Source organism: Setaria italica, chromosome II (genome assembly GCF_000263155.2).
Source record: "Setaria italica strain Yugu1 chromosome II, Setaria_italica_v2.0, whole genome shotgun sequence".
NCBI lineage: Eukaryota > Viridiplantae > Streptophyta > Magnoliopsida > Poales > Poaceae > Setaria > Setaria italica.
Genome location: NC_028451.1, coordinates 37,133,395 through 37,147,326, shown reverse-complemented (window position 1 = coordinate 37,147,326; position 13,932 = coordinate 37,133,395). Strand labels below are relative to the sequence as shown.

At 47.1% G+C, this 13,932-nt stretch overlaps 1 protein-coding gene across 1 annotated transcript; it reads right to left on the bottom strand.

Moving 5' to 3' along the window:
* Window positions 1–4,759: 4,759 nt before the first annotated feature.
* Window positions 4,760–8,640, bottom strand: LOC101753178 (PTI1-like tyrosine-protein kinase 3). The gene is made up of 8 exons (XM_004957273.4): window positions 8,454–8,640; window positions 7,479–7,596; window positions 7,065–7,300; window positions 6,823–6,949; window positions 6,376–6,649; window positions 6,154–6,286; window positions 5,476–5,562; window positions 4,760–5,348 (listed from the first exon to the last, which is right to left on the bottom strand). Exons 2-8 carry the CDS (start codon window positions 7,564–7,566, stop codon window positions 5,196–5,198), a joined length of 1,098 nt encoding a protein of 365 aa, XP_004957330.1. The 5' UTR covers window positions 7,567–7,596; window positions 8,454–8,640; the 3' UTR covers window positions 4,760–5,195.
* Window positions 8,641–13,932: the final 5,292 nt, after the last annotated feature.

Here is a 13,932-nt window from a genome sequence, read left to right as displayed (position 1 = left end):
ACATAAGATACAGTGGACTCACAAATACAGTTCCTACTCTTCGTCAGTTTCATCTCACGACACTTAATGTGCTCGACATCTCACGAAACATTTTTAACAGTCCAATTGCCTCCAATTGGTTTTGGAACGCATCTAGCCTCATTTATCTTGATATCACATTTTGTCAGTTCTATGGCGCAATTCCGGACGAGATAGGGAAAACGACATCACTTGAACAAGTTTCTTTCCAACAAAATAATCTCATGTCAACCATGATACCATCAAGTTTTAAAAACTTGTGCAACCTGAAGGTACTGGTTCTAGAGAATAGCAAAACTGCAGCGGATATCAGAGAACTAATGGAAAGGTTACCAAACTGTATATAGCTGGAACAAGCTGCAACAGTTAGATTTATCTTTTAATTAATAATATTAGTGGGGAGCTTCCAAATCGGCCAGGACCACTGACCAACCTGACCCACTTCATTTTGTCAGCCAATAACCTCACAGGGAAAATACCATCGTGGATATGGGAACTCAGAAAATTGATTGTTTTGGATCTTAGTCAAAACAAAATAAATGGTACAGTCAAAGATGATCACTTAAATAGCCTTACAGATTTGAAGTACTTGGGGTTTGCTTATACACTTCTTCAAATGAAAATCAGGCCGAACTGGATTCCTCCATTCAAACTGGTGGCACTTCTCTTACAGTCTTTGCCGCTTGGCCCAGCACTCCCATCATGGCTCAAATCACAAAAAGGCATTAAGTTCCTCCATATGTCAAATGCAAGCATAACTGAAATCCCAGATTGGTTTTGGGTTGTATTTTCAAGAGCAAAATTCTTGGATTTGGCAGATAATCAGATATCTGGTACTCTACCAGCAACTTTAGAATTTATGGCAGCAAACAACATGGTATTGTCGAATAATAAGACTTAACGGTATGGTTCCAAAATTTCCAAGGAATATAACCTACATGGAAATTTCAAAAAACTCGTTGTCAGGAAAACTACCATCAGATTTTGGAGCACCATGGTTAACGGACCTTATTCTCTATAACAATTCAATGTTCGGCAGCATTCCACCTTCACTTTGCTCATTAAAATATTTGCAGGTATTGGACCTATCTATAAACATGCTGACTGGAGAAGTCCCTAACTGCCAAGAGGACATAAATTTTTATTAAGGTAGACTTAAGTAGCAACAATCTGTCAGGAGAGTTCCCTTCAGTTTTCAAAAGTTGCCCGTACTTAATATTTGTTGATCTTTCCCACAACCAATTCTCTGGGAACTTACCAGTTTGGATAGGGGAGAAGATGGCATTCTTAGCATTGTTGAGCCTGCGGTCAAATATGTTTAACGGCCCCATTCCCAGTGAGATTGCAACGAGTAAAGAGTTACAATCTTTAGACCTTGCCTGCAACAACTTATCTGGAAGCATACCTGACTCATTAGTAAACTTGAGCGCAATGGCCCGTACTTCTGGATACAGTGAACTACTTTGGAGAAACAGCTTAAGTGGTACTAGAACAGTGCGCGGCGTTGCCGCGCAAAATATGCCCCTGGCTAGATAAATTTAGCTTTACAGAAGCACCGGATGAGTGAAGCATATCGATGATAGATTTGGACATTGAACATTCATAGCCCAAGTTTGCAGTTCTCAAAAGTCTAGTTATGCTCATTCCACAAGCGATCAACCCGAGACAACTTCTTGTACCATATATTCAAGACGGTGGCAAGCATCAAATTACAAATAAACTACTGCTAGATGCCTAAATTTCATCTCATTGTAAATCATTCTATGCTCTATCCCTACAGTTCGTCACTGGATGCCCATACGTTCAGTTCACAAATGTAAGGTTTACCACGAGCTATCTGCAGTAGAAATGATTCCAATATTCCTATAGAATGACGACAGAATGTGATTTGGCAATTGCCAGGTATGAGATCATAGCACTGTTTGAGGGGGCGATATGCTTCTAGATTTAACCGTTTGAGCTTTTCTTATGGGAAAATAACAGGGGATAGTTAAGGCATCTTATTTGTGAAACTATATCAAGTGAATACGATTGTAATCAAATTACTAAAGAAGACGGATACATTTAATTTTGGACGGAAGGAATCTATGTATCATTTAGTATCTTGCTTGATTGAACGTGGAAAAATTATATATATTTCTTTTATATAGGAAGTAACGTAGACAAATTTGACATGATGAAATTAAGTCTTGTCTTAGCTTGATGAGCAGCACACGTGATGTTAACTTGTTACTGTGAGAATATCTATGTATCATCCATTTCAAACATTAGTTTTAATTTCCCTGAACCTTTTAAGCATTAGCATGTCCACACGGATCAACTATGTATGGATTGCTCATGGTTGGAAGGAGAACATTACTGTGCGGTAATCTGCCTCCTCATTTGCAGTATTGAGATTAGGGGAGGCTATGTGTGAATTTGCAGCATGTCCATCACAGATCAACTATGTGTGAGTTTACAGCATCAGGGAGACACTGCTTATTTATTAGAATAGATGAGTTGCTAAGAAAAAAATTGATTGCTTCGAGGCCAAAATTCTGCTTGACATTTAAGAAGCAAGGAACGGCACTATCAGTCTATCACACTGATCACTACGCGAGCAGAGCAGATGGCTTGATTCATATGACCGGCACATTAGAGATAAATCATTAAAATAACTGAGGTAATATTGAAACAATCAAGCTACACTAACTGATGTTCCAGGATATGACATCACGGGTCGGCATTTTGTCGAACACCATCATGGCGAGGGCGGATTGGAGGAGGTACCAGCACGCAATAGGAGGCATTATACAACTGCTGGGCCTGGTTCCCTGGGAGGCGGTGAGTGACTGTGAGTGCATTACTCCTTGCCGCAGCTAGCGTTCCTCGATTGGCAACTCGGCCATGTAAACTCGGCGATGGTGCGGCGTTCTTCACTGCGTCGTCCAGGTAGGTGCAATCACGACGAGCCCCACGAAGGGGATGCAGGCGAAGAAGCTCGGCGGGGGGTGTCCATCAGGGCCAGATGATGGAGCTGGCGAGGGCAGATGGCATCCCGGGAGAGGTAACATTCGGTGGCAGGAGTGGTAGCGGCGGCGGTGCTGGTGCTGGGAGAGAGCTGCGGCACTGGAGCCGGAGGGAGAGCAGCTGCGTCGCATGTTGGACGGAGGAGAGGCGAGGAGCTCGCGCAGGACTGGGTTAGAGTTTGGCTAAGGAAGAATCCAGATGAGCCTGGATCCCGTGCTCCAGCCGTGAGGCAGTTAATGTCCTGGAATTTGATCCAACGTTGGCTCCAATCTGACGGCTCTCAAAGCAAAGATGACGTGGCGTGATGGATTTTCTGTACGGTTTCAGTCAAGAAAAGATGGGATTTAATTTGTATAACTCAATATATGATCCATTTGGTTCCAGAGAACAAGCATTGGTTTCTACCCAAGGGCAACAGCTTGAATTTTCTAATCTACTCATCATCTATACAGTGATTCTCGATTTGTATCTAACAATAATTTAACTGGAGTGATCGATCCCTCAAGACATTGGCACTCTTATCGCTCTAAAATCTTTAAACTTGTCTTGAACCGATTATGTGGGGAAATCCCTAAGGATATTGGTCATCTGAAACAGCTTGAATCTCTTGATCTCTCACACAACGAGCTGTCAGGTGAAATCCCGTCCAGTATGTCATCTCTTACCTCCTTAAGCCACATGAACCTCTCATACAACAATATATCTGGAAAGATTCCAACAGGAAACCAGTTCAACACTTTTGACACATCAGTCTACATTGGAACCATTGGTCTATGCGGCCCTCCAATAACTGGGAGCTGTCCTGGAAATTCGTCAGGCCAAGACACACATGGAAATCATCGTGATTTGGAGGATATATCCCTTTACCTTGCCATGGTTATTGGGTTCGTCCTTAACCTTGGGATGGTCTTCTGTGTGATGCTGTTCAAGAGGAGTTGGAGGATTGCCTATTTTATGTTTGTGGACGAGCTGCATGGCAAGATCTATGCGGCTGTGGTAGTTAGATGTGCCATCTTGAAGAGGAAATTTGGTAACAACTAATATTGTTACGTATTTATATATATTATCATGTGTTCACTACAGAACTGGTGTATTATTGAGTGTCTATCTGTGTAATGAGTGGTGGCTATCAGCTAATGTAGCAGGATGTGTATGCCCACCATAAACTCCCTTTTTTTTCGCTATTTTTCTTGTATTATTATGTCATTTCAAAGAAAGTCATGTTTATTTATCGAATGAACTAGGCCCTGAGTTTGCATTACGGTTACCTCCTTGAAGAACCCCAAAACCAGCTGTTTCGGTCGACGTGGCGACATCGTGAAATCCGACATGGCACGGCTCCACGTCACAGACTGAGGCCACGATGACGCAACTGCAGCCACCCATCCTGGCTCGATCGAGTAAGCTAAACACAAAAACTACGGTCAACCAGTCGATAGCTAACCAGGTACTGAAACCCTAGTCTTCAAACTATGAAGAGCACATCTACGTTGATTGATAAACTATGACCAGCACATCTTTCAGAGTAGTACGTCTTTAACGCTTCCCTCACTAGGTCGGGCAAACATAGTTCCAGTGGACAACAGAATGCACAATCCAGCTCTCCTGTCACTCGTGAGCATTTTTCGAGAAAAGAAAACAATGTGCATAATCTCAATCTCAAGCGTAGGCATGCACGCCAGAAGCCTCAGCAATCAAGACTGATTGTAAAAAGGAGGGGATCAGCTCAAAATCAGACAAAACGCAAACAAAAAGGAATCAAGCCATGAAAAGTTAGAACCTTCCCAATTTACAGTATAGACTCAGAACACGGTAATTAGGTGATCACGACCGCTGGCCAACCAAGCACAACCTCGCCCGGCCAACGAAGGCAGCAAATCACTCAGCTCAGCACACGGTAATGACAAGGAAAAGCCTCTTGTTTGTAGCAGCCTATGTAAAGGATAAGCTATGCATTAGTCCAAATCACTCGGCTCAGCACACGGTAATGACAAGGAAAAGCCTCTTGTTTGTAGCAGCCTATGTAAAGGATAAGCTATGCATCAGTCCACGATGCCGTTACTTGTGTGACACTAATCACTCCGCCTGCACAGAACAGTACTGAAAAACAGCGCACGCACCGAAGGGGAAATGGTTATCTCTTTACATTCTTGTCGGGACTGAGAAAGTCAGGCATCTGAAGGTGCTGTTGCATCAGGAGCTACGGCCGGTGGTGGATGCGGCTTATGTTGAAGAAGGGGAGAGAGTGCCTTGACTACGATGCTCATGCTGGGTCTAAACTCAGATTCGTATTGCACACAGAGTGCTGCCACCGCCGCAAGCTGCAACAGACAGAAGAGAACCGTTGTAGAGTAAAAGATTGGTTCAAGATGTTGCTTACTGCTTGTACTTGCAGTAACCACCACATGGAAGCATGGACACAGAAGGTATAAAAGGAAAGAGGCAGACCTTGGCAACTCCCTTTGGAGGATACTCTCCCTTTAATCTCGGATCAACACATTGTTTCACTGTATCCTCAGTCAATCTAGGTGTTGCCTGAAAAAATGACAAAATATACAGTAAAGTAGTCATTAATCTGGACAATGCTTAGCTGACAATGAAATAGAATGTGAATTATGTATTCGAAGTTTCAAAATGCTATGAGCATGCAAAGACATTGCTATGCACTGTACCAAACTGTTCCTATGAATCTACCAAGTTAATGATTTGATTATAGCAAAAAGGAAACTTCAATCAACAAAGAAATAACTAGCTATACTAGATTTGGTGGTTATATTGATGTAGCAAGAAATAAGACAGGCAGCTACTAGCTTATTGTTCTACTACAATCATAGACCTTAGTACAGGGCAAGACAGATCAAAATAAACATTGTTATGGTTGTTTCCAGTTAGGAAGAACAACACTGGTTTCTGAGAGACATGTGCAAGTATCATCTGAGATTTTGAAGTATCTTTTGACACATTTAGCCAATCAGAGCCAACCTCTTAATTCATTTGTTAACCCACATTTCCCTTGTTTTGTTTAGAGCACTTATCAAAAGAACAGTTGTACCCTGTACCACTAAGCTGTAGTTTGCAACCAATTCTTAAGTTGAATAGTAGGCTTGTTAGGAACTAAATGCTTACCCATGTAACCAGACTCTGCTGACCTCTAGGCATTGTATGATCTACCGGTTTCCTTCCTGTTAGAAGCTCTAAAAGAACAACTCCAAAGCTATATACATCACTTTTCTGAGTTAGCTGACCAGTCATGGCATACCTGCATTGTTAACAAAGATAAATTTAGTAGATTACAAATATTAATTGAGAAGCCCAAACGATGGTCAAGAATTTGAGTTGAATAATTACTCAGGAGCATGGTAACCGAAGGTTCCAAGGACACGGGTAGAATGCAAACGAGCAGCCATATCTGGAGACTGATTTGAAAGATTGAAATCTGCAATTTTCGCTTTGTAGTCCTCAAACAGAAGAACATTGCTGGACCGTATGTCCCGGTGGACTATCGAAGGCCGAACCTTTTCATGAAGATACTCTAGCCCTTTAGCAGCATCTATAGCAATCTTAACCCGCTGCATCCAGTCAAGTGCTGGGCCAGGCTGTGCACCTGGAACACCCTTTCTTCCTTTTGAATGACAAAAAGAAAAGGAGAAAACAAAACAGTGAGCATTGCTGCATATAAATTGTTTGGAGCATGATGTGCTATGAAAGAAAGAGACGAAATTAAAACCTTGAGATAACTATAAGAGTAATATTGTGGGCCCATATGCATTTACTGTGACATAGTGAAATTCATACCATGCAGAATATCATGTAGAGAACCCATTGTAGCAAATTCATAGGCCACTAAACGCTGATTTCCTTCCACACAATATCCAAGCATTTCCACAAAATTAGCATGTTTTAGCTTTGAGGCAATGGATACCTACATAAAAGAAGAGGAGACAGTATATGGTCAATAATAAAAGCTTAATATGGATAGAACAAACAGTACATAATATAATAACCGGTAAGACATGCGCATAACTATAGAATCGTACCTGTGTCAAAAACTCATTATCAAGTTCAGGGTCTGTTGAAGCATCAAGCTTTTTAACAGCAACATGTTTTCCGCTGTCCAGAATAGCATAATACACTCTTCCATACGATCCCTCCCCGATCAAAGCCTTTGATCCAAAATTGTCTGTCTTTTCTTTCAGTTCTTCAAATGATAATTCAGGGACTTCAATGGGAGGTGGTGCTTTGTTAGGATCACTATTGGCAACAAAACCATTTCCTGATAGCCATATAATGACAAATAAATTTAGTCCCCAGCAACCGAAGCACAACAGGCAAAAGGAACAGCAATTAAGCAATAAGAGATACATAACACGTCCCTGTTTTTAACATCTTTTAGCATTGAAGAAAATAAATATAGCTTCTTATCAATGTCTTCATTAGTAAGAAGGCAGTACCTTCTTTCTCATCTGGACTGATGGGAAGTTCATTTTCATGTTCGCGATATGACGCGTGAAACTGCGTGCAGCAAAACCACCGGCGCATAACGACCTCTCCTTTCTCCTTGCCTCTTGCCTTCAGTGGAAACAACAGAGAACAAGTTAGCCACAGTACACTGTTTCAACTAGGAGTACCACTTCACTTAAATTACATGGGAACATTTACAAGAAAAAACAGTGTGCCAAGGCTTATAAGGCAACTTTTACTTCCTCTGACTGGACAAAAGAGCTGTCAGTTGGCATCCAGTTTACCGAACACTCCTGATTTAACTGAACATTCCTGATTTAAATGAACGACTATTGATGTGTTCAATCATTAGTATCCTTATCCATGATGATCAACACAACCATAATGAATTGCAAAATTATATTTCCATATCCCGATCAGTAAGCAGATTCATGTACAAGTAAGCACAACTAGAGATACCCAGGTACAACCACATGTACTGTAGGGCGAAATTCGTAAGCCAGAATGCTAATATCATAATTCCCAATCTCCATCGTTGGCAAATGACAGAAGCAGCATGGAAACACAAATCGCCACACACACACAACACAGCTCTCGCACCAAACTTTACCACCGAACCCCCGCGCGCGCCATCCCACAGCGCGGCCCCGCGCGGCCGCCCGCCCCTAACTCAAGCCACGCGAACCTAGCAACGCGCGCAAGCCGAATCAGGTCGGAATTGAGCCATCCAGACCCTCGAGGCAACGCATCGGACATCTTCCACCGCGCCCGCCGGCCACCACCCCACGCGGAGACCAGTACGGGGACGGCGCGAAGGCGCACTGAAACCTACCGGGCGCCACAGCCAGCCGGAGTAGACCGTCGCGCCACCGGCACAGCCACCGCCCCCGCGGAACAACCCCTCCCCGCGAGACGATGGTAGCAAGCGAGCGAGAGAGAGAGGGAGGGAGGGTAGAGGGGCTCACCTGAGACGAGTCGACGGCGGGCGGGGCGGCGGTAAGCGGGGCCCGGCGACGACGAAGACGAGGTGGAGGTGGAGACGCGGGAGCGGAGCGGAGAGGTGGGGGGCGGTGGCGGATGAGCTGGCGAAATGATCTCGTGCGGGGTGGTGGGGTTTGGTTGTGGCGCTAAGCGCCCTGGCCTGGCCTGGATTGCTTCGGTGGCGTGGGGAGGAGACGGAGGACGGAGGTGGGTGGGGCTCCCTCCGGTCTTCCGTTCCGTGCGAGGCCAGGCAGAGCCGCAGAAGCCCAAGACCGAGGCGCCAAGCCACGCGACCCGCCGGGGCCGCGCGGGACAGCGTGGACGCGTGCCGTGCCGTGCCGTGAGCCGCCCGCGTTTACCGACTCCGCCACACCCGCCACAGGTTGTGGCGTGGCGAGCGCACCACGCCTTTGGCCTTTTCTGGCCTTTTTTTATTCCGCCACTCCTTCGCCTCGGCTGTTTTTTTTAAGAGTGCCTCGCTGCTGCTGCTGCTGCTGCTTGGCTTGCGCAGCGCAGGCTCAGCTCCCGCCCCCGCTGCCGTTTCTTGCTGCGGGGGCTACAGGCCTACAGCTTCAGCGACTTCACCCTGGTTTACTTCCCTCCAAACTCCCAACTTTGACACTATGCAAAAAGAAGATTCTCCATCACATCAAACTTGCGGTACATGCATGGAGTACTAAATGTAGACGAGATCAAAAACTAATTGCACAGTTTTGTTGTACTTTGCGAGACGAATCTTTTGAGCCTAATTAGTCAATATCTGGACAATAATTCACAAATACAAACGAAACGCTACAATGTCGCATTTATGGCAAAATGCCAATTTTGCAACTCCCAACTTAGGAAGTAAACAAGGTTCTTTTCGGAGCCTTCGGCCTTTGCCTTTCCATTTTGCTGTCCCTGCCTGGCGTGTCGTTCGGCTGGCAGCAGAAATAAGCTGGCGTGACGGAAAGAAGATACGGAAGACAAGCACAGGATTTGGGTGGTAATGGTAATGGGTGCTGGCCGAGGACTTAGGGGGTGTTTGGATACGAGATGTTAAACTTTAACAGTGTCACATCGGATGTTCGGATGCTAATTAGGAGAACTAAACATGGGCTAATTATAAAACTAATTGCAGAATCTTGTGCTAATTCGCGAGATAAATCTATTAAGCCTAATTAATCCATCATTAGCAAATGGTTACTGTAGCACCACATTGTCAAATCGTGGACTAATTCTTAATAGATTCGTCTCGCGAATTACACTCCATCTGTGCAATTAGTTTTGTAATTAGCTTATGTTTAATATTTCTAATTAGCATCCAAACATCTGATGTGACGGGTGTTAAACTTTAACACCTAGTTGCCAAACAGGCCCTTAGGCAAATATGTACTCACATCTGTTCTCAAATATATAGAACAAACTAATTAGCTTGTTCTAAACGAACAGGAGTGTCAAACATAAACAAGACATAGTCCTCAAACAAAGATTAGCATATGATCCAGCCATCGGGTGGAGGAACAAGAAATGAAAAGAGCTTCAAATTATCGCTGAAACTTGTATGTATAATTTGGGGTGCAGTTTCGCAAGTTCTTCCGAACAAGAACAACAATCTACTGTATTTCTTTTGTAGTGGAAACATGTGTCCAGCGACTTGACTAGAGTACTAGACCATGCCCAACCAGGACATGAAGAAAAGAAAACCTAGAAATCCCTACTTCGCCTGATCGCCTTTAACGCTGTCGTGACAATTCAGTCCAACAGGCCCAACATGTAACTGGATTTCATGGCACCAAATGAGTGAGGTGCGTGTGTGGGTTGGGCCGAATCCACCCGGTCAGCTCCGCATGGAAGGAAATCGTGCAAGGTTGCGTCTGTCACCTTTTTCCACTTCGGCGTCGCATCAACGTATGGATTCATTATTCTTGTCTTTGCACGGACACGACGTCCAAATTCATCTTGCTGTGGAGTGTAGACGTTCATCACACACCTCGTCTTCATTCACTTCGCTGCAAGGAAGTCATAAAACGTTCGCTTGTCATCGATGAATCCCATTTGAGGTTTGTGTCACAAGTTCCAGGCCACGAGCCACCAATACAAACAAACCCATGACATGAAGGCCATATAAGCAATCTGGCTCATCAGCCACTTGACTGGTCTCGCATATGTATGGCAAGAATTGATATGAGGAATTGAAGATGCCAATCATCCAACTCAATGCGGAAAGTCAATCTTGTAAACTCATAGTTGCAAGTAATTGGTACAGCAAGCATAGGACCCCAGGACTCCAGCATTTGCTATCAGCACCTGAAACAAGAACCAAAAGAGTGTGCTATAAGCTCTACATATCATCTTTTAGATGCAGATTTTCAAAATGATAAGATTGCTCCATCACTAGAATAAATTCAGCTCTCACCTAAAAGTCATCTGACTCTAGACTGTTACTGTTTCCAGCTAGCTGACGAACAGTCTAGAGCAGAGGTAGCACCAACAACAGCCATGTCCAGAGTTCATCCACAGAAGCTGGGTGTAGGCTGTTTGCAGTGCGGGGAAATTCCCTTGTGCCTTTTTCCCCTAGAACTTTCAAAATCCAAAGCTGATCCTCTACCTTTTACACTACCTTTATTCCAAGAAGATTGTTAGAAGTTGAGTGTGTGTAGCGGTTGGAGGATAGGGAAGATGGAACGACCGAGGCTCGCAGCGCACGTGGAAAAACCAGACGCGGGAGGTGGATGTCACGGGTGGGGGAAAACCGGACTCACGCAGGGCGCTGCGGGCGGAATGTCGGATGGTAGGGGTGCCTCGGGTACGGAACAAGCAGGTACTGAATAGCCAAAGGCCTATATATATACAGTTTTGTGTGTACACTCGCATATCTTCAAGCAATTTTGCTGAAGTACATGTGAAATGTAATACTCCCTCCGTTCCAAATTATAAGTCATTCCAACTTTTTTGGAGAGTCAAACCATTTTATGTTTGACCAAAATTATAGAAAAGATCACAAAAATTTATGGCACGGAATAGATATACTATGAAAATATTAAGAAACTAATATTACTTATTTGGTATTGAATGTTAGTACTTTAGTAACATTTAGCAATTTCACACTTGCGTCGCCCCCGCGCTGGCGGCTTGGGTGGCCAAACCCGAGCCACCGCCCCCTCCTCCCCACTCGCTTCCCGTGCGGCTCGCCATGATGGTGACGGTGCGGCCTTCTTCCCGCGCCTTGGGTGATTCGTGGCGGAGGTGGACATCCCGACCACCTAAGGTGCTCGCCGGCGCATACGGTCTTTGCCGCGGTGTTGGCGGGTGGCCACGGATCCGGCGCTGCCTCGGTCGGATCCGATGGCCGCTGGGGCGAGCGGGCGCAGAGGTGATGGCGGCCGCAGTGCGGCGGGCCAAGGTGGTGGTGCTCTAGTGCTGCGAGGGACCTGGCGGCCACGACGGTTCGAGGCGCGGCGTCGGCGATCAGAGAGGATCCGAGGCCTCCGCTGCTGGATCCAGAGCCCTCGATGGCGGATCCGTCGCCTACGGCGGCAGCTAGGACTTCTCCCAGCGTTCGTGTGGCGGCGGCCAGACGCGAAGGGTGACTGCTGGCATGAGGCGTGTGGCCACGCGCGGCGGAGGCCCGAGGCAAGGCAAGGAGGTCGAGCGCGGCCAGGCGCAGCGACAGCCGGCACGAGGCGACGACCGGCGACGAGGCCACATGGCGGGGGCCCATCGCGTGTCAATGAGGCAGAGCGGCGGCGGGCCAGCGCTTCGCGGAGTTAGTGCACGGTGCGAGGAGGCACGTGGAGGCTGCCGGCACGGACCGTGAAGGCGCGCTGGCGGCAGCACGGCAACAGCACGTGCGGGCTGCTGGGCGCGAGGGTGTGCGGCGGAGGTACGGCTAGGAGGAGGCAGTGTGAGGGAGCAAGATGGTAGAGCGGCGGCACAAGGAGGCACGGTGGCGACGCCATCCCTGGATGGCCTTCCGTGGCTGCATTCCTCGGTTTGCCGCATTGTAAGCGTGCAGATAGGGATGGGATTCTGCGGGTGAAAGCCTCTGCCGGCGATCCTGCTGATGGCGATGGCGACGACGTCCTAGGCCGTCGTTCTCCCCGTTGGGGGCGTCATCGTGGAGCCCATCTCTGTTGCATGGGGTTCTCTGGGTAAAAACCCCGTCCAGATTCTGGATGAGCGATGGCGGCGCCATTGGCGTTGTCACCTCCTTAGAGGCATCATCTCTAGAGAACCACCTCAGCATGTGGTATTGCTGGTGACGCCGTTGATCATGGGAGGCTGCAGCCGGTGATGGCGGTTCCGCCGTGACGGGCTGGCGGCGCCGCAAGGCAACTTAGTGCAGGATGGCAAGCTTGATAGGGGTTGCCAAACCCACATGGAGGCGATCACAGTTATGGTGGCGGCCAGGGGGTGTCGCATGGGTGTCGATTTGGCTGCTTGCAATGGACCGCGGCAGCTGGCGTTGCTTGGCGGCTGTCAGTGCGGTGTGGGACTGCGTTGGAGGATGACACTTGCAGCAACGACATCGTGGGATGACTAGACTTGCAGCGGACTGCGGTGGGTTGCTCAACCTTGCTAGGATGCTTCGGTGCGGTACATCATCGGAAGACGGTGCAAGCGACTTCCTTGGCATGCTGGTACGGTGGCGGAGGCTATATACACTGGTGAAGCAACAAGACGAAGTCAATCTGCGGTGGTGGTTTGGCTATTTGATGGAGACCTTGGGAAGCGGGCAACATTGCTCATCATTCTGATGGCAACATAAGAAACATATCTACGACTTGGAGTACTGTGGCAGACGTGGCGAGGTCCCCGCACGCGGTGATTCTTGAGGCGACAAGTGGAGTCCAATGGCGGGAGTGGCGAGACTCCCGCACGTTTGTGTTTGTCGTGGTGGCGACTGCGAGGCAGCCTGCGAGAGGTCTGATTCTGGTGGTATCACTCTGTCGGGTGGAGTGTGGTGTTGCAGCGACACCACGGTGTTGGGTCCTGTATGGCGGTGGCCTTCTCGGTGCGGTGCGATCTGTTTCTCTCAGTTCCCTATCGACGCGGGACCATACCTGGAGGTTTCGGCGATTACCTAAGCGTGAGAATGTTGGTAGGTGCTGCAGTAAGGCTTCGGGCTCCGCCACCATTTGTCGAGTGGAGTGGTACGGCCGCGTTGATATCCCAATCCAACTGGCTGATGTGTTGTTGAGTTAATTTGAGTGTGTTGGTGTCCTGCATGGTGGTGGCCTTCTCGGTGCGATGCGATCTGTTTCTCTTGGTTCCCTATCGACGCGGGGTCAAACCTGGAGGTTTCAGCTATTACCTAAGCGTGAGAATGTTGGTAGGTGCTGCAGTAAGGCTTCGGGCTCCGCCACCATTTGTCGAGTGGAGTGGTGCGGCCGCGTTGATGTCCCAATCCAACCGGCTGATGTGTTGTTGAGTTGATTTGAGTGCGTTGACGTGGTGCGGCATGTGTTGATGATCCAATCC

What these genes read in the sequence shown, in the direction of transcription:
- LOC101753178 (XM_004957273.4), bottom strand. Translation starts at nt 7,566, where the DNA reads ATGCGCCGGTGGTTTTGCTGCACGCAGTTTCACGCGTCATATCGCGAA. An exon ending in TTCGGTTACCATGCTCCTGA is followed by an intron (nt 6,287 to 6,375) that starts GTAATTATTCAA and finishes TTAACAATGCAG; the next exon opens with GTATGCCATGACTGGTCAGC. An exon ending in AGCAGAGTCTGGTTACATGG is followed by an intron (nt 5,563 to 6,153) that starts GTAAGCATTTAG and finishes TCATTTTTTCAG; the next exon opens with GCAACACCTAGATTGACTGA.